The sequence below is a fragment of the Atheta coriaria genome, unplaced genomic scaffold (genome assembly GCF_025399875.1).
Source record: "Atheta coriaria isolate IRGN ID8LTWV9N9 unplaced genomic scaffold, Caltech_Dcor_3.1 hic_scaffold_7_pilon, whole genome shotgun sequence".
Classification (NCBI taxonomy): Eukaryota; Metazoa; Arthropoda; class Insecta; order Coleoptera; family Staphylinidae; genus Dalotia; species Dalotia coriaria.
In genome coordinates, this window is record NW_027045449.1 from 5,995,254 (window position 1) to 6,015,193 (window position 19,940).

The 19,940-nt window shown below is 39.7% G+C and overlaps 2 protein-coding genes and 1 long non-coding RNA gene across 4 annotated transcripts in view; 2 read left to right on the top strand and 1 right to left on the bottom strand.

Annotated features, from left to right (window-relative positions):
• LOC135795942 (diacylglycerol kinase eta) overlaps positions 1–11,771 on the bottom strand; it is a 35,111-nt gene extending 23,340 nt beyond the window's left edge. For both annotated transcript variants that reach the window (XM_065307772.1, XM_065307771.1), the window contains exons 1-2: positions 11,433–11,771; positions 10,365–10,475 (exon numbers count right to left, since the gene is read on the bottom strand). In XM_065307772.1, the coding sequence (XP_065163844.1) occupies positions 10,365–10,475; positions 11,433–11,612 (291 nt within the window). In that variant the 5' untranslated portion in view covers positions 11,613–11,771. The remainder of the gene's footprint in view (positions 1–10,364; positions 10,476–11,432) is intronic.
• Positions 927–1,731, top strand: LOC135795848 (uncharacterized). Its single transcript, XR_010549166.1, has 2 exons — positions 927–1,029; positions 1,170–1,731. It is a non-coding gene; the product is annotated as an uncharacterized lncRNA (long non-coding RNA).
• A 313-nt stretch (positions 11,772–12,084) lies between the features above and the next one.
• On the top strand, positions 12,085–19,214 carry LOC135795268 (PHD finger protein 3-like). Its single transcript, XM_065306884.1, has 8 exons — positions 12,085–12,537; positions 12,687–12,825; positions 12,881–12,991; positions 13,054–14,435; positions 14,731–14,891; positions 14,965–18,029; positions 18,091–18,341; positions 18,414–19,214. The coding sequence occupies exons 2-8, from the start codon at positions 12,711–12,713 to the stop codon at positions 18,780–18,782; spliced, it is 5,454 nt and encodes a 1,817-aa protein (XP_065162956.1). The 5' UTR covers positions 12,085–12,537; positions 12,687–12,710; the 3' UTR covers positions 18,783–19,214.
• The last annotated feature ends 726 nt before the right edge of the window (positions 19,215–19,940 follow it).

Consider the following 19,940-nt stretch of genomic DNA (forward strand, 5'->3'; position numbering starts at 1 on the left):
TACGCACAGCACGCGCGCACACACCACAATGTGCTTGCTATTGTGCACACACGGATGGCGGCGTGGCTGCACGCCCGCAGATCCACCGCTCCACGTGTGTTGGTTGGGGACAAGCGGGAAAACGTATTTTGTCCTGGGACACGCGCGCGCTCCGCATCTGTAAGCGCGTGTAGCCCACATCGACCGAAACACACCACACACACCAGGGGAGATTGGTTGGTTGCGTGCATGCGAGGAGGGGTGGGGCACGTGGTAGCACCGGAGCACCCAAGCGTATTTCAGAAGCGAGCGATACTCCAACTTGTATAACTCCTGAAAGGATGTGAAGATGTAGAGTTGTATAAATGTGGAGATATTGGAAATTGGAATAGTAGCAATGCGTGTCGAACGAGCTAAATGTGTTAACCCTGGAATAATTTTTATATTAAACAAAAGTCAAGAGAATTTATTTTTTGAGTAAACTTTGTATTTTCATTAGTTTTAGCTTTTGTTTTCGTTGTTTTTAGTCAAAACGTAATTAATTTTTATTTTCATGTTCAAGCCCTACGAGTAGTATGTGTACCTTCAATAAGATTCGTAATTTTAATTTAAAGAAATGAAATATGCTAATATTGCACTTTAGCGCCATCTCGAATTCAATTATGTAGGTATACCTATGATTAAATTACAATACAACTTTATTCTCTTATTTAACACGCTTTAAATCGTAAATTTTGATATTTTATTAGTTATTATGCTACTCGGGAAGGAGACGAATCAAACAAATCAAAGATCATTAAAATCTGTCCAGTAGTTCTTGAGTTATAAATGTTGTAACTAAGACTGACATCTTATAGCCATAAATTGTAGATAAAACATTTAAAACTCATTTATTCACTAGTAGATGGCGCTGCAAGCGCCGTCAACATCTACTATTAGTATTGTAGGGTTAGTTTAGTTTAGTTCCACACCGCCTAAATTTTCGTCTGTGTAGAAGAGAAGATATTGTGCAAGTTACCACGCTACCTATTTTTGGTAAAAATCTCTAAGGTAATATTATCTCCACCACTCGTAATATGTCTTCATATCCCCTTTCTTACACCCCAAATTACATTAAATCAATTTCAATTAGAAATATGAAATAAACTCTTCCGTGGGTTATTTGTAGTATTGTTTTGTTCACTTTTCAGCGAAAAGAAATGCCAGGTTGCATCGAATCGGAAAAATAGTCGGTGATAAATGCCAAACGCAAAATGTAAAATCGAGGCGAATTAAAACGTTGAAAGCGGAGAATGTTGGGCACGTGACCGTCGAGTGACGAACGACGAGCGTTACGTCTGATTCATCGTTTTCTCGTGACGTACAAGTACGTCCTCCTCGTTAATAACACGACGCGCAAAATGAAGCTCCGGAAAACGTGGAGGACGCTGATGTAAACGAGAACGACACCAATGTCGCTTGATATTTTACTTCTTTGCGCGCCTTGCGTTCGTCGCCGACGTAACAATTCTGGCGTGAGTTGATGAAATGAGGATGAAAGGAAGTGTCACTCATACGAATGTAACGGCACCTGGATTTTATATTTAATGATTTGCATTTGCATTGAGTACGAATCATACGTTTATATGATTTATTTTTCCCGAGAATTTTCTATACTAGGGAAATCTATAAATACGGTCAAGTAGTAGAAGTGCTTTTATATTTTTGTTATGTAAATTTTATATGATTGCAGTAAAACCTTATTTTTGTAAATTCTGTTTAGTTTTATAGACTTATGCGTAAACTACCAGCAAATACTGTTGTCAAGAACAGCTTTTAGATATCGATTCGAAAGAACATGACGTTTCCAAAGCACATTTCCGAGCAAAAGGGTTGCAACCGGATTCATTGCACAAAGGTTTTCCGCAAGTATAAGGGTATTAAATAGAAATTGACTTATTTCGGTTCGTAGTAAACACACACGGATTTTTTGAACATTGAATTTAGACGAGTTAAATATTCTTTCAGTAAATGTAGGAATTTTCTAGGTCAGCATTTAAAAGGACATTTTTAACATTTGAAAAAAAGAAAGAAAGAAAAATTAAAAAAAAAACTTTTAAAGAAAAAATCGCGATTTTTTTAGTAAATCTGTAATATAAAAATGAATCACAAAATCTGTTGGTAAGCGCATAACTCAACAACGCCTAGAGAAATTTGGCCAATTATTTTTTTAAAATGTTCGTTAAAGTCCAAGGATTGTTTTTACGGCGAGAAAAATTCGAATAATTGCTGGGAAAACCATAAAGACAACCCTTTTCTATAGGATAAAAGTTGGCATTGAGATTCAATCATAGTTATAGTTAAATAGTTGAATCCGAGATGGCGCGCTGAAGTGCATTATTAACAATTCTTTATTTAATTAATTTCTTTAAAATTAAATTGCAAATCTTATTAAGAGAATTTAACTAATGTAACTAAAACTACTTGTTTTTCACATAATATTGCCTCAATAATGTCTAAAAACTGAAAAAACAATGAAATTTGCAAAATTTCAAAAATATTAAGTATTTTCATTTGCTATTTTTATTCATATGTAGCATAATTCAATCTTTTTAGATAAAGTGCAAAAATCATTTTCAATAAAACTGAAATATCCAGAAAATTATTAAATGCAAATATTATAAGCTTTGGCAAATATACTGTATCAAACAATAATTATTTTTCCATTTTAATATTTTAGTGATCCAAAGCAAAATATCATTTTTTTTTGAGTGTTGAGCAATTAAAATTAATTGATTATAATATAACAGCACATGTTCAACTATAGACATATTTGTTATAGAGTTACAGGTCGATTATGCCCAAAATAACATTTCTTTTAATCTATTTCTAGATTTTCATTATTAACAGAACTACAACTCTAAACTAGGTATTTCCTATATTCTCCACATTGATTCCATGCATATTCAATTTCCACAAATTCAAATCCGTTTAAACCATTTGACTAATTGCGAATGGCTCCCATCACACGCATTATTAAATTATTCGTATGGTTTGGACTTTCAAGGACGATAATGGCATCAAACGCAGTAGGCAACCACATTCACAGTCAAACATTTAAAATATCGCCACATATTCATGCAATCTATCAAACACAAGTGTACCTACGACCGTCTGCAATCAGTAATAGTTAATTGCAGTTACAACCGTTACAAACTAACGTTTACATATTTGCTTGCCAGTATGCAAGCGTTACAAACGCGTCAAACTCGGCAAAGCACTACAAGGATATCATCATAGAGCACATGAAATCACAAAATCATTATATGCTCGCTCAGTCGCAGCGAGCTGCGTTTAATTAGTGCCTCTTTTGATAACCCGGCATGAATCTGAAGCGTGACAATTAATTCACGAATCTCGAAACTCGCCCAATTCGCTGATTCAGCACCCTGTCGCTGCGCTAACGATTCTACTAAATTAACCACAACGAGCAGAAACTTGTATCACACGTTTCACAATCAGTAAGATTGGTTGTTGTTTGATATTTATATTGTAGTCATTAGGGGAACATGCAAAGAAAATATTCTGTGTGGTGAAACATGTTGCAGGAAGTTGATTTTGTTTGGTTTGTTTTATAATTTACTAGCTTTTGCCCGCGACTCTGTCCCGGTAGTGTTAAATAAAAAGGTAATTTGTTTTTACTCTCTTGTTCTAAACATAGTATGTGTCAATTAAGATTCGCAATTTTATTTTAAAGAAATTAATTATATAAAGAATTGCTAATAATGCACTTCAATGCGCCATCTCGGATTCAACTATTTAACTATAATTATGATTGAATCTCAATGCCATCTTTTAGCCTATAGAAAAGGGCTGTCTTTATGGTTTTCCCAGCAATTATTCAAATTTTTCTCGCCGTAAAAACCATCCTTGGACGTAAACGAACATTTAAAAAAAGAATTAGCCAAATTGGTTTAAGCGTTGTTGAGTTATGCGCTTACCAACCGATTTAGCGATTCATTTTTATATTATAGATATAAATTATCATGGAGATTCAGTGTCTTATCAACCACTTTTATTCTAAATAAAAAGAAAATGTTTGGTTCGTAAGTCAAGTTTAGTAAAATTGCTTTTTTACTAAATATCTGAACAAATTTTTGTATTTTGTATTTCAACTACTGCCATCAATCACTAAAAAGAAAAAATAATTTTGACTAGCTAAACCCGAAAAGGTTTTTTTTGCAATGCGCTCCCAAATATACTCCAAAATATGTGTGTCTCTGAGTTTTATTTTTCGTTTTGGCCGAAACGAGCGAAAATAAATTGTTCACGTAAAATTTTTGAAATTCCGGTTCACAAATTGAAATATTTGTTTCCTCTGCTATTTTTGATATTCCCGTCGAGAAATAGTTTGTAGTTATTTAGTTTTACACAATTTAATTCAATCGTAACGTATCTGCAAAAATATTCTCATATTTTGGCCCAAAAATTGAAGCCAAAATAAACAATTTCCTCATGTCGCATCGAAACACGCATGTAATAATTTAATTCAAGTTTGCAGGTTATGTACTCCTCATTCACATTGATTACCACCCGTATAGCGTATCCTGTTTGCTGGTTAATATTCAAGATAAATTAAAAATTTTAATTCAAAAAGTTTAATGCGCCGTTCATGTAGCCATATCCAACGGTGAGCAGATTGCGTCGGATGAATTTAATCAGGTTCGCGTTAATTTAATGCGGGTCATTGTTATGTGCCGCCGTGCCGGCGTTGGGATCCCGACAAGGAAAGCCCTACACGCTACACATGCCTTTAACGTACGCATTCTATCTCCGGGGTCAGCGGCAGCCGTGGCGGCGGCAGCGTGGTTAAGGTTGACTAGAACCTAGGCGAACAAATCAATCGGATATTGCGCTTTTGGCGAACCAGTCACGCGAAGAACGCTTTGTAATATAATTAAACCATAAATTCTAACAATGATAAATTCCGATAGATTCGCACAAAAATGTTTTGATTTTGGAAAGCAACAATCAAAGTGTTTTATTTTTTTTTTATTCAAACTCATAAACACAGATTCTACGCTCATAAAATGGTTTTTTACTTCCATCTATAAAGTGCTAGTTTTTCCATGGTTTTTAGACACAAAAAGTGGTACTTTATATACGAACGGCCAAGCCGTATATAATAATCATTATGTACTTGCATTATGCACGGGACGGAGTAAGCGCCTGCGCATTTGCCTACAGAGCAGCACAAGGCGGTATGATGCGACGTCTGTCAAACACGTTAAAAGAGGCGCTGCTGCTGCTCGTATCGAAGGGGCACGATATGAACCGAAGCGTCACATGCGCCGGCGCGCGGCATGGCACTTATAACTAGAGACCGACCGAAATTTCGGTTTCGTTTTCGGTTTCGGCCAGTTTCGGCCAAGAAATCGAGTTTCGGCTTCAGTTTCGGTTTCGGACTTTTCGTGAATTGTCGTGCGTCGCTCGGCTAACTTCGCGGCTAATGGCGGTCGTTACTTGCCATCTTAGTTCGCTCATATTAATACTAAATTAAGTATCCAGTGACTAACTGAGGACTTTACTCCCGAAATGGATTATGTATCTAAAAAAACGTGAAAAAACTGGCGATGTATAGGTAAAAGTAGAAAAATATGTTTATGTAAATTAGTTTCGGTTTCGGTTTCGGCCGACACTGATTGCAGGGCCGAAATTTCGGTTTCGGTTTCGGCTAAAATTCAGTTTCGGTCGGACTCTACTTATAACCTTACAGTTTGTTTAAGTGTGCGAGCAAATTTCTATGATTTAAAATACAAAAGTTGAAATACAAAAACCGCAACGTGGAACTAGAATGGAAGTAGAAAAAATAGCGTAAGCACCTCGTGGCTAAACGTTGTTAAAGCCACTTGTTACTTAATATACAATTTCCAATTAAAAAAAGTTTGTAAATTTGAAATCCAAGATGTACGCCATCAGATAAAACTAATATAACCTAGAAAAGTTGATAGAATATTCTTAGAAAAATACTTTATTTTCTTAGGTGCTTCCTGTTTGTTATAAGAAGTTGAACATTGTTTAGTTTAGACTAAACAGTAAAATAACACTAGTGCTGAAGAAAAATATTATTCTCTATTTTTATAAAATCAATAGAGATCTGAATGCTAAAATAACGTTTCGTTTGTTTGCTTTTTTGCGCGCATTTTTGCGCAAAGAATTTTCGCATCGCGCCGATGAATTGTTCGGATGCTTTTGCGATAACACAAAACAAAAAAAAATAAGCAAACTATTTTTGCGCACGTGCCTGCATTCGCTACGAAATTATTCATAGTGCTAATTTTAAAGTTTTCAGAGTGGAAAAATCACTTTGATGCTTAAAACCTTAAAAGCACCCCGACTCGACTTTGCTTTACAGCGCACACACCTCAAACGTGATATTATGACATCACAATTTTTTCCAGATTGCTAGCTTCGGGTTGTTCGCTGTACGTACCTTTCTATCATACTTTGTGCGGCAGAAAAGAAAACACACACACTTAAGAGTATCTTATACGTATGATGGGGGTGTATATGTGTGTGTGTATACTGAAGCAAAATCAATTTCCCCATTTTTCCGTTCGCAAGTAATAGAAAAACGTAACGCACACAAAACGAAAACCCTGCGTATTCAACTTTCGAATAGATACAAAGTAAAGTTTGCCGCGTTTCTCGTTTGTTGCAAATAGCAATCGGTTCGGGCGAGCCAATTGCGGATGCCGCTCTTGTGCGCTTTCACCGTTTCCGAACGAAATGACTCGTTTCGAGAGGCATTTGAATTTGGTGCACAATGCGAACAATTTTGGATAAGTATGTATCATGTGATATTGCATGTTATAACGTTCCAAAAGTGTGCACTTTTGGATTATTACAAATTTATTTCGTTTCGAAATGTATTTTTTACTTTGTTGGCATCTTGGGTGAAGGTGAAATAAACATAGATGCAATTTCTTGCGAGATGTCTCTCATCTTTTAATAGTTATCGTACGTTATTGCTTGATGGTGGTGTTTTTATGAGAAAAATCTAGGTCGGATGGTGCTCGTAAATTCGCTGAGTGATGATTTAACTCAATGCGAGTGCAAGTATCAAAAGGTCAAAGGCATTAGGTCACTGAAGCAGAAAAAGCAGTGGCGTAGCTACCGGATAGTAAGAATATGTAATGTGTTAAGGTCCACAAGTTCAAAAGGACATAGTTTTTTAATAGGGTATTTTCAAGGAACGGCCGTAGCATCATTGAAGTCAAGACTGCCAAATTAATTATATAAAGGATTTGCTAATAATGCATTTCAGCGCGCCATCTCGGATTCAACTATTTAACTATGACTATGATTGAATCTCAATGCTAACTTTTATCCTATAGAAAAGGACTGTATTTAGAGTTTTCCCGGCAATTATTCGAATTTTTTTCGCCGTATAAACCATCCTTGGACTATAACAAACATTAAAAAAAAAGAATTGACCAAATTGATCTAGGTGATGTTGAGTTATGCGTGTACCATCAAATTTTGCGATTTCTTTTTATATTATAGTTTCCATTTAATTTCCTGATGTTTTGCAAAATTTAATTTTTTTGCCTTTTAATATATGTAGCGACGCCACTGATAAAAAAGTGAATAATTCTGTTGACATCGTCAACAAAAGTAGAGAGGTCGGCCCTCTATGCGTGCACATGTGTTGGTGAGTGGGTGTGGTTGCCTACGGTGATTCCAATGTTTCGGGTTTGCGACGAGCTTTAAATTGGATTTTAGGATGCTTCTCCAAAATAACTGCGGGTGTATATACGGTGAAAATTTCATGTTTTCTGCTATTTTTAGCATCAAGTTATAAAGAAAATGTGAATCCACTTTATTCGTCCACAAAAGCTAATATAAGGGACTTATTTTATTAAATAATTAAGCTTCTGCCAGCATCAAAGTGATATTTATGAATTTTACGTGTAAAAATGTTTATTATGTTGACATTAAATTAAATAATGCAATATTAATAGTATATTAAGTAGCAAGTAGCTAAACGAAGGCATTACGCACGAGATTGATTGAGAGTGAGCGTAGCGAGGGTTGGTGCAGGCTCAACCCCGTGACTAAAGTACTTTAGTTTCGGCCTAGGCCGTCCGTGTTAAAAGCAGTGCTTTTTGTGTTATACAACTATGGAAAAACTATGTAACACCTCAAATCACATAAAAATGGAAATAAATAGTTATCCAATATATTTCTTTGGTGAAATAAAAACTTAATTAAAGTATTATTAAAACAGAAGTGATTCAAGAGGAAAATTAATTAAATCTTTAAAAAAAAACACGTAAAACCGGACAAACCTTGGTTTGATTTCAAAACTTAACTGTAATACCATTTTACTGTATCAATCAAAACTTATTATAAATGATACTAAAATGGAACAATGAACCAAAAAACATTTTTGTGGCTGCCACAAGAGAATTATCGTTTCATTTCCTGGTCCACGCTTCTTCTAGCATGCTTTAATGCTCTTAGAGCGGAATAAATGAGTAAAAATACCATTATTATAAGTTTTAATACTTCTAATTACTTTTTAGTAAATTATTACCTAATATACTCATCAATAATACGATACACACTGCACATAAAGACATAAAATGTTAAAAATTGCTTTAAAAATGCTTAAAACGCTGCGAATTAATCTCAATTCAAAATTCTGATCAAATAAAAGGAAATTTATCTTGGAGTAAAAAATTGTGGTAAAATAAAGTATTGTTTCAACTTCAAACCTACTTATTTTGCACCTTTATAGTTATTTTCATGCGACAAAAAGTGGTCAGTGCCATTCTTTAATCTAAACTATCCAAATAAATGGATATTAAAGGTAGGTGAAAAACACTTTCTTCCCGTGGAATTTGGACCACATTTGCTTTTGCGCCGGAATGGAGAATAATTGCCATATTTCGGTGCCCAGAATTGAGTGACACGATACATTTTATAGCTGCTGATGCTACTGACGCGGCTTCTGCTTCTGCCTATGCGGCCGCCGCCTCTCCAGCTGCTTCTGGTTCTGCTATACCATTGCCCTTGGTGGCGAACGTGTCCGTTTGTTTCAAGAAGTAAAAACACCAGTAGAATACAAGAAATCACTGCTAATTTCATCTTGGTGTTGCAATTGCGACGAGAATTGCTCTACTAATAATAATACGCAAATAATCGTTATTTATATACACAATTTTCAGATATATTAACCTATAAATATGGCTTGATTAAAATCCAAAATATTGAATTGTATTCATTTAATTTTTTGCTTATTATATTTAAATTGAAGTTTGGTAACTGGTTGATAGCTTATTACGGATTTCGATATTATTATTTAAATATGTAAGTTACTCTCTAATTTTAGATTATTTATTATATTATTGGAGTGTGAAATAAATTGTATGCCATGTGTAATCGGAAATTCGTCATTTCACGTCTCGACTTTTGACTTTTGTTGAAAAATAGTACCCAGTAGTGTTTAATAAAAATGTAATTCGTTTTTACTCTTTTGTTCTAAACATAGTATGTGTCAATTCTATCAATAAGATTCGCAATTTTATTTTAATGAAATTAATTATATAAAGAATTGCTAATAATGCACTTCAGCGCACCATCTCGGATTCAACTATTTAACTATAACTATGATGATATAACTATGATTGTCTTAAGGGTTTTCCCGGAAATTATTCAAATTTTTCTCGCCCTAAAAACCATCTTTAGACTTTAACGAACGTTTTAAAAAAAGAATTGGCCAAATTGGTCTAGGCGTTGTTGAGTTATGCGCTTACTAACAGATTTTCCAATTCATTTTTATAGTATAGATAAGTAACTATGGAACAATTTCTGTACAGATAAAAAAACACCAATTTAGAAATAAATCGTTTGTGGTACATTAACCTGATGAATTGTTTGTAGACAAAACAATATCGAGTCCCGGAGTGCGTGAATTTACTCATTAAAACACGTCGGCATAGACCGACCGACGTGTTTGTTCATTAACGCCATGCGGCTTCGGTTGTTGGTTTAGATTTTTGCGCCAACGCAACACCACGCCCACCCGATTCAGGACCAAGAAGCATCGCACGTCTGAGGTGTTTTTGTCCGGCAGGACGACGTACGCACATTCAACCGCATCCCGCATCCAGCCATTAGGCGAGAAAAGCGCGCTTTGTGGTCGCTTGGCGTTGACCTCATCGCACGTCTAGACGCGTTTATTGAGGCCTGCAAATTCTGAGAGCCGCGCATGATGATGATGATAAATAATTGCGAGACGCACACGAGCATGTGTCGAGCGCGTAACAAGTGTTTGTCAACTCCCACGACATTTGTTCAGCAAGTTGAAGGTGCGTTCGAAGGAAAAGTGTGCAACTTACCGTTGTATCTTTGGCATAGTACAGCTTGCGTCCTTTGAGCTTGAAGTAGCGTCGACGCCATCGCTGGAACGACCACGTCTGCTTCAACAGGTAGCCTTCTTTTAGCGAAGCCTAGAATACCCAAAAAACAATGCTGGATTCAGCAAATGACTCCCAGATGAGTTCTCACGCCCCGGTGTTACCAATAAGGGTAAGTGGAACGTGTGAAAACATTCTTTTGCTGTTTTGTTTTGTTTTAAGTAATTAAATAAATGAATAAGTGTTATACATTATGATTTGCAAAGAAAAACATTATAATTTGGTCAGAAAAAGTTACAAAACATATTTTATTAGTTTGATTATGTACATATGATGAGGTTTTATTTTATTTCATTTTAAGACAATAACAATTTATATAATTGCAGGCAACACACATCACAAAGAACAATTTAATAAGCAAATTCAATTGAAAATATCGCAACTCAAATTTTAATTAATTAATTAATTACTAATGGATGAAAGTGTTAATGTCACGTCCCCCAGGATATTTTAAGAAATTAATGTGCGCAATTTGATTATTTTCACAGTGATATTGTTTGAACAATGTTCGTTGTTGGTTTGTAGTATAGGCAACCCAAACAACATGCCAACCACCTGCGGATGCACGGGAAATCGATCGCACACTTACATCACAAAGGCAACGTGCGCTCGAAATGAGAACGCGCCACTACGATTTTACGACACGCCATGAAACAAATTGAACTCATTTACAATCGGAACACTGATGAATAGCGAATGGCGAATGAACAACAAATGTCCAACAATTACAGGAATAACTTAAAAAGCAACTATTGCATTCAAACTCGATCGATACGAATCATTTTTGAAGCTCTTGCTTTGAAGACCAATGACCAAAGAAACAACCAAACACACATCAACAGCAACAACAACTGTACAACTGCTTTTTAACGAAAACTCATGCGAATCAACGACGAATCGGAGCGCCGCACTGGCGATAAAAATATCAAAAGCCAATTCAAAATGTACGCAAATAACGCCCTCGAAAACGGCAGGCAGGAATGCACATACCGAACATTGGATATCTCGATTGGTGGAGAGACGGCGGTGAAACGATCTCGCCGGCTCCGTCTCCTCATCGCTGCCGTCGGTGGATTCCTCCTCGACGGGAGAAATGTTGCCGCCACCGTACCTGCCGCCACAGACGCCGCTGCTCGGGCCGCCCACGCCCGCCGCTGTGTAATAGCTCATTCCGCGCGCCGGACGCGCACCCGGCTGCGCCTACACCGCCCGCTGCTTGCCTACCGTCGACGACGCTCCCGACATGATCTTTTTTATATCTTTGCGCGTCCGTCGCGTCCGTCTCTGCACTCGTTCCCTGCTCGTGCTCTCTGCTAGCATCCTGCGACGCCCCCCCGCGCGCTTTCTGCGATTCTGACAGAGGTGACATTGCAAGAACCGCAGAAACTCCGAATAATTACACAATGACTTTACTTGCATCAGGTTTCACAACTTTATCAATTGAAATATCATGAAACTAACTTATTTTAAATAATGCTTTTTTGTTTCTGCTGTGATACAATCCTTCTTTTAAACGTTTAAAGTTTTAAAACTTTACGTTTTTAGAAAACACCATACATTAAATGTCGGTAACGCATTACGGATTCCTGTAATGTCGGTAATACCGATCGCTGTAGTGGCGTCGTTGACGTTTGGAACTCAATGCTAGTCGTTCGCCCGATGCCCTTCCGCAATCGCTCCCAAAGTACGCCGCGCGTTTTCGCACGCAAAATCGAGGCATATCCAGGTATCGCATTGTCGTTGGTGAAGCAGGATGTTCGCAATTGCGCCCAGCGGGGCGATAACTCCGCGCCGCAAGTGAGGATTATCCGTGCGTGGTGTGCGCATCGCGCGCGTTTCGGCGAAGGCGTCGTTTGCGAACGAAACCCGCTCGTGCCGACACCGACCAATAATACGCTCGCATCGTCGGCGAAACGCCGCAAACCCGTCGCAGCGGCGTCCGCAGTCCAGCGACCCGCGTGTGATATGCTGTTGTGATCGATTCGTTTCGGAAAGTGCATTTGATCGTCCAGGAGGCGATCACCGCGTGTCGACAGTGACGCCCAACAAACGAACAAATGTGACCATCGTGGATTACCCGACGCTGTTGATTTAGGTATAAAAATACTATGTGCATCTATATCGGAACGAAAATATCATCAATCATTCGTTTGGCGTGGTGTGATATATTTGAGCTTGAGGAGCATATACACTCAACCCAAGATGCATTTACCACTTTATTCATTCATATTTTCTACTTTTCAGAATTATTAATTTTGGGCATTCAGCATGTCTAGCAGTAAATTTCGTATAATTGAAGACAATGCTAATGAACCACTTACACTGCTGGTGAGGCCTGATGGCTCTGTCACCCCTGACAAGGAAACAGTCAAACAAATATTAAGTAAGTAACACTACACAGCATCAGAAACAAATCTAACCTTTCATGTTGTTTGTAGGTAATTGTGCAAGTATGGATATTAATCTAATGACAATGAAGAAAGTTGATGCTGGTGAAGTTAATATCATCATGGATAGTTTAACATATGTAAATAAAGATGAAATGGATGGTATGTCATTGCTTAATTATTCAACTCAAAAGCAAATTATTCTAAACGCGCATTTATTGTAGATCCACGCGAGATGAGTGAAATAGCTAGGACCTTATACAACTTCAAAATGGATCATGACTACACACCATTCACATCACCGTCTCATGTTCCGGCCGGAATTGATATGGCTGATGATTTGGCGCAAACCCTCAGCATGCTTGAAGATGGCAGTCTTGATCCCCAACTCACCAATGAACCACTCACGAAAATCACAAAGATTGTCAACGGCCGCAAACAGACGATATTCGTTAACAGCAAGGAGAAACAGCGGATGATTAATGCAGGTTTGTTGAAGGAAAAGGCCACGGAGAAAGTGTTCAAGAAACCTAAACTACTTGTAACTCCAACCAATACAACTGTAACAACACCCCAGCAAGTGGTGAAGACTGATGTGGATGCAAACCAAACAAAACCAATTAAAAATGATGTTTCGGCTAAACCGTCTATAAATAATCAGGTAGCAACAAAGCCAGTTAAAAAAGTCGAGGTAATTGAAGAGAAAAAAGCGCAAGTGAAGCCGCAAGAGGAATCAGTGCAAAAGACAGTTACAACAACAGCAGGTCAACAAAGTCAGACTGTGTCAACACCAAGTAATGATAAGAAATTAATACTTTCGCCACCTAAAAAAGACAAAAAGGTTAAACAAAATGCACCCATGCCCGATGACATGGCGCTGTTTTCAACGCCGGATATAATCCGACGGGTTGGTAAAGATGCGGAGAAGTCGCCTACAGCGACTTCACCATCCGCGTCAAAACCGGCAAAAATTTCGCCAGATTCCCGTTCAAAGTCCAATTCGGAAAAGAAGCGTCAGAGTATGGATGAACGGACGGTAGTTTCGCGCCGACTGAGTCTCGATAACAAAGACACAAAGAAAACTCCAGTTGGAAGTCCAACTGCATCTCCACCTTCACCGACGAAAGATGTAAGACCTAAGGAAGAGCAGGTGTCCGTTACGGACTTCTCCGAATCGAATGAGTCTATTAATGAAGATCAACTTGAGCCACTGCCAAGCGCCGAAGATATCCGCACAATGATCCACTCCGAGGGTAACAAGCCATTCATCGCATCCGTACTGGCGGAAGCGGAGCCCGACCAGCATGACGACCCCAACGCCAGCATGAATATTGATGCTGCTGCTTTGGACCTGGACCAGAGTATCTTGGATAATATTAATACAGATCTTATATCGGAGGATATCCTGTATCAGGTGGCGCAGTCACTGGTTGATAACAACACCGAGTTGCAAAATGTCATTGACAAATCGTTGACGGACGGCAATCTTGATCTTGACGCGGGCACCGCGAGTCACTTACATGCAAATGATGTGCTAGACAGTTTGAATGTGTCTGCGGCTAGTGAGCCTGACTCAAGTCAGGGTTTGTCTGGTGAATTGCAGCAGGTAAATATCTATATAAATATACTTAATTTTACCAAATGACAGGTCGTCATAATTAAACCTTATTGTGATATAATGAAATCCTCCTTTCGATTTATGTGTTGTTGTTTTCGTTATTTTATTTTGGGTTGTTGTCGTGCGTTTGGCATGTGTGTTCGACGATAACCTTAAAAATTTAAGGTTAGTAGGTGGGAGGTGAAAAATTTGTACGGCGGGAATATTTGAAATTTTGCTTGCCTCTGCCGAATGATTGTCTTCTTTGTGGGTTGATTTGTAAATGTGTGAATATTTCCCGCAGTCCGATGTGCATTCTCCGTCGCAAACGAATACTGTCAGCGGAGGAACGCAAATTGTGCGCCCGGATGGTAGAATCGTCGTGATTCCTCCGATTGAGCGCCCGACAACAAGGAGTCGGAACAAGAAAACCCCCGCGGCTACGCCAACTCCATCTAAGCCAAAGTAAGTATTTTTTTGAAATTAAATTGAAATTGTTGCGGTTTTTATTTATAATATTGTTAATGTTTTTTAATAGACCCGTTATTAAACCACTGGACGATCAGCACGTGTCCGGCGAAGAGCTGGATTCCAGCGCAAACGAAGAAGAGGAAGATGATGAAGACGAGGACGCCGAGTCCGACGACGATCCGAATAAATTGTGGTGTATCTGTAACCAACCCCACAATAATCGCTTTATGATCTGCTGTGATACTTGCGAAGAATGGTATCATGGCAAATGCGTCAATGTGACAAAGGCAATGGGTCACACAATGGAGCAACAGGGGAAGGAGTGGATGTGCGTATATTGTAAGGATCCAACGCTTAAGAGGCCCGCGGCTGCGATTCGCCGCATGCGGAAAGCTTCGCGCACTTCGACTGAGAGCAGTGCCTCTACTGTCAAGTCGAAACAATCTAATGCCAGTAAAACATCTTCAACAACAACAACAATATCGAAAAATCGCGTCAGTACAGGCAGAAAAGACTCTTCTACAGTAAAGGAACCGGAACGCGAGAAAACAAAAGACGCAAATACGGCGGTACCGACGAGTGACAAAAAACCAGGATGCGTTGTCTGTGGGAAACCTTCGAGAAGCAGTTCGATTTACTGCAGTGACCAATGCATTTTAAAACATGCGCAAGGTGTGGAAAAGGTGATTGTGTTTAACAGAAAAACCGGTCAACTCTTGACGGGCACGAAAGCGCCCAGTGCTGCCAACTTAGACAAATGGTTATCGGAAAATCCTGCCTATGAAGCCGTGCGATCGTCTGATAAGATTGTCGCCAAAGTGACAAAACCCACCAGCGGGCAATTAACGCAATCCAAACTGAAAATCATTAAAAATACAGGGAATCAAGGCGTTTCATTGGCCGTACAGAAAAAGGGTGTCAATGTTGGTGTTCTACCGCATTTACCGAAAGCACAATCGAATAATAAACCTGTCATTCTTAACGCGTCGGTGAAGAACAAACAGGGTACGCCGATTCCAGGTTTAAAACTTGTAAGTAAACAGAGCACATTACAGGTACAACGCTCTGGTGACGAACAGCCAAAACTAAAAGTTTCGCAATCAACAGCTCCACAAAAGGTGCTTAATAAACTACCTGTGGCTAAAGTAACGACACCAGTAGCTAAAAAAGAACCAGTTGTGCCGCAAAAAACACCAAGGGCAAGAGCGGCTGAATCAAGTCATCAACCAAAACAAGAAAATCTACGCGAAACTGTACGGAAGACATTCTTCGAGCAATTATCGAATCGTCTGAAGAACGTTGAAGATTTAAAGTTGTCCGATGATGAACTAAAGGAGGTTTCCGATGAAATCGAGTCTCAATTGTATAGGTGTTTTGCTGATACTGGCCAAAAGTATCGCAACAAATACAGAAGTTTAATATTTAACATTAAGGACCCGAAAAATCAGACGCTTTGGCGAAGAATTTGCGAAAAGTCTGTCAATCCGTATCAATTAGTAAGACTATCGCATGATGATCTCGCCAGTCAAGAGTTGGCGCTCTGGAGAGAGCGTGAAACTAAACATCAACTGGATATGATTAAGAAGTCTGAGCTGGAGTTGTTGAACTGCAGCAGGCAGTATGTATTCAAGACTCACAAGGGCGAAACTGTGTTCGAGGACGATCGCGCTAAGGATGCAGTCGGTGATGTCCTAGCGAATCCAGTACCAGAAGCCGGTGGGTTGCCGGAACCGGAAGACGATGAAGAAAAGAAACATCGCCGGGATAAGGACAGGAAATCAAGTCGGGAGAAGGACAATAAGCAGCGCAGTAAAAGTAAAGACAGGGATAGGAAGAAACGCTCACGGAGTCGGGACCGATCTAGACATTCAGATCGTGATCGAAGAAGATCCAGGAGTCGTGATAGACATCGAGACCGAGATAGGGACAGAGAGCGACGACATAAAAGCTCCAGGCATAAGAAGGAAGAGGAGAAGAAAGAAAAGACTATCAACACTGAGAAGTTGGATAAAAAATCGAAGGAGATTTTGGAGCAACTCGTTGATAAGCAAATTGTACCGCCATTGGAGGATAAATTATGGAAGACAGAGGAAGTTGTGCAAACACCAGTTATTGAACCGGTAGCACCGCCTTCCTTGCCTGAGAGCGATAGTGATCACGAACCCAGTTCTACGGTAACGATACCAACACCTCCCCGAGTTCCTGAAGCTGATGATTCGTCAAAGAAACCCGATGCGGTGGAAATTCTTGAAAAAGAACCCGAAAAGGAATCACAAAAAACGATTCCAGAAGAGCCCATGGGACAAGAACCCTTGTGGAAAGGCGCAATCAACATGATAGATGTCGCGCACATTGCTATCAATGCGTACGAAGTGACAGGCGATTGTGCCGGACTCGGCGAAGAACTACCGAAATCTTTAGATATTGTCGGTCGTATTTCGCCGACCACAGTGTGGGAATACATTGGCAAAATGAAGACGTCGAACAGTAAATCGATATCGGTTTTGAGGTTAACGGCGACCACAATGGAAGAACGTAACGCTTACCTTTCGTTGTATTCGTATCTGTCGATTCGGCAGCGTCTCGGGGTGGTGAAATGCGTGAATAAACGCGTGAAGGACTTTTATATTCTTCCGTTGACCGCACATAGTGCTATCCCCGAGGCATTGTTGCCATTAACCGGACCTGGTTTTGAAGAAGGGCGACCATCTTTACTTGTGGGTGTGATTGTAAGAGACAAACGCAAGAGAACGGTGGATACGCCGACGCATAGTAACGCGAAACGAGTACGAGTTGAAATAGTTACTAATCGGGGCGGTGGTACTCCGCCGCCTCCTTCGACATCACGCTCCTATACTCCTCCACCAACTATTCCGAGGGTTGATCCAAGGGTGAAACTACCCGTGCCGGCCGTTGATGTACCCGAGGAAAATGAAGAGGATATGGATGAACCGTATTCGCCTGCGGATTCGGATCCTGATTCAATTCAGGAACCGGGCAAACAGTTGAATTCTTCGGATTTAAGTAGTTTGCTTAGCGGAGGTGTTAAAGGAAGTTCCTTCTTGGATACTGGTATTACTAGCATGCCAGCAAACTTTGAACCGTTTACAAATAAATTTGAAGGAATACCAGGTTAGATTTGTTTTTTGTAAAAAGTTTTGAACTTTTTTGTTATTGTGCCATTTTTATTTAGGTTTGGATGTAGTTACACCTTCATTACCATCCAACAGTCTGGAACTGGAACAAAAAATGGCCGAATTGGATCAGAAGATTGCTGCTCAAAAGGCGGAAATCGATAAAGTCTCCAAGGACCTGGTGTGTTCCAGCGGCAGTTCAGATTTGGAGTCGACGAGTCTTGCAAACATTGCGCTACCTAGCAATTTACAACAGATTTTGGAGAGTATTAAAAGTATAGGTAGTAAAGGAGACACCCCAGAATATCAGGTACATATAAATTTCATAAAATAATCAATTGTAGTTGTATTCATTGTAATTTTATTTATTTGTTCTTCTCAGCCCGAAACACCCGGTATGACTTTGAGTGGATCCTCGACTGATTTGACGATACCCTTGATGCTTCCCAAGTTGAACGCGCGAACGGTCGCCAGTGGATCCCCTGCTGCCGATTCGCCAGTACCCTCGATTCCGATGTCCTTCACATCACCTCCGCCATTATTGAAGCCGGAAGAATCTAAACCTTCCGGTGGCGGTGTTCTCAGTTCCCTATCGGAGGAGGATCTCATCAAGAAGGCGGCGGAGATGTTGGGCGAGGTGGAACCACCACCGCCATCACTGAAACGTAACAAATCACCGCCACCCGGCAGTCAAAGCAAACGAGCACGTTTGGAGATGAATCAACCACCGATTCCCGGACTGGAAGACTAAATCAGTGAAACGCATTTTAGCCGGATTCGTTTTTTAAAATGGTGCTAAATTTATCATTCGCATTTTTGACATTTGCTGAGAGAAATTTGAAGACACCCAACCACATCGGATTAATTTGAAAAGTGCGGAAGAAGACAAGTCAGTGTCATCATCTAGGACTCTAGGATATTCAATCAGCGGTTGGTTTATCATTATTCGTACCGTGTTGGTACACATAGAGACATAGATTTCCACACCTTGCGCGTGTTTTCGAAGCCGCGCGAATGTAGATGAACGTTTGGTTACTTTTTTAAAACATATGTTATAGTTTGGATTTGATTTTTATGTATGTACAAGATGTATTGTCTAGGATGATGCCGTTAAAGAATTTCGAAGGCGGAAGAAAAAGAAGTTAAAAATATGTAAATATAAATAATATGTAGGAGGTACAAACAGTTGTCATAAGTGTGATGAATCATTATCATTATCATCAGTGGTAAGAAAATAGTCGAAGCATGTGTTGTGCGTTTTGTGCAAAAATGCGAAAAGTAAAAAGCTGCGCGCGGCGTCCTTGTGTGTAAAGTAAGCTGAAGCGCGGCGAACGCCTTATAAGCAGGCGGACGACATCACGTCGTTGTTCACGGACGGCGAACGAGCGCGCGCGTCGCGCATCGCATCTATGCCTCGCTTCAGTTTCTAGGTCAAGTAACAAGGCCAGCAATTTCTCCTTACACGCTCTTTACCTACCTACCTACCCAGCGCACCAACACGAGCGCGTGCGCGCGCACTACACACGAACGCCTCAACGAAAGCAAGCATTGTGTGTGCGCCGCGCGTATTACTTTATTCGACTTGAATTTAAATAAACACACGACGATGACATTTCAACTTGGCATTAAACTTGACTCGGCGCGGAGGCAAGGCGAAGCTAGACGGACGACGACGACGTCTTGCGCCGCAGCGCGCGTACGAGAAGAAGAAGCGGCACGAAGAAATTTCGCGGCCGGTTCTACAAGTGGGTCAACGACGTGGTAGCGCGACGTACAAAACCGCCGCGACGACAAACCGGCGCGAAAGAAAGTTTATATAAATATTGCGATTGCGAATGGCTTCTTTCTTTCGTTTTTGGCGCACCGTGTGGCGTTTTGCAAATCGACGAATGCATTAATGTTAATTTAT

Bases quoted from the DNA above. Each gene is read 5' to 3' on its own strand.
- LOC135795268 (XM_065306884.1), top strand. From the start codon at position 12,711: ATGTCTAGCAGTAAATTTCGTATAATTGAAGACAATGCTAATGAACCA. The intron at 12,992-13,053 runs GTATGTCATTGC...CATTTATTGTAG, and splicing joins AAATAAAGATGAAATGGATG to ATCCACGCGAGATGAGTGAA. The intron at 14,892-14,964 runs GTAAGTATTTTT...GTTTTTTAATAG, and splicing joins CCAACTCCATCTAAGCCAAA to ACCCGTTATTAAACCACTGG.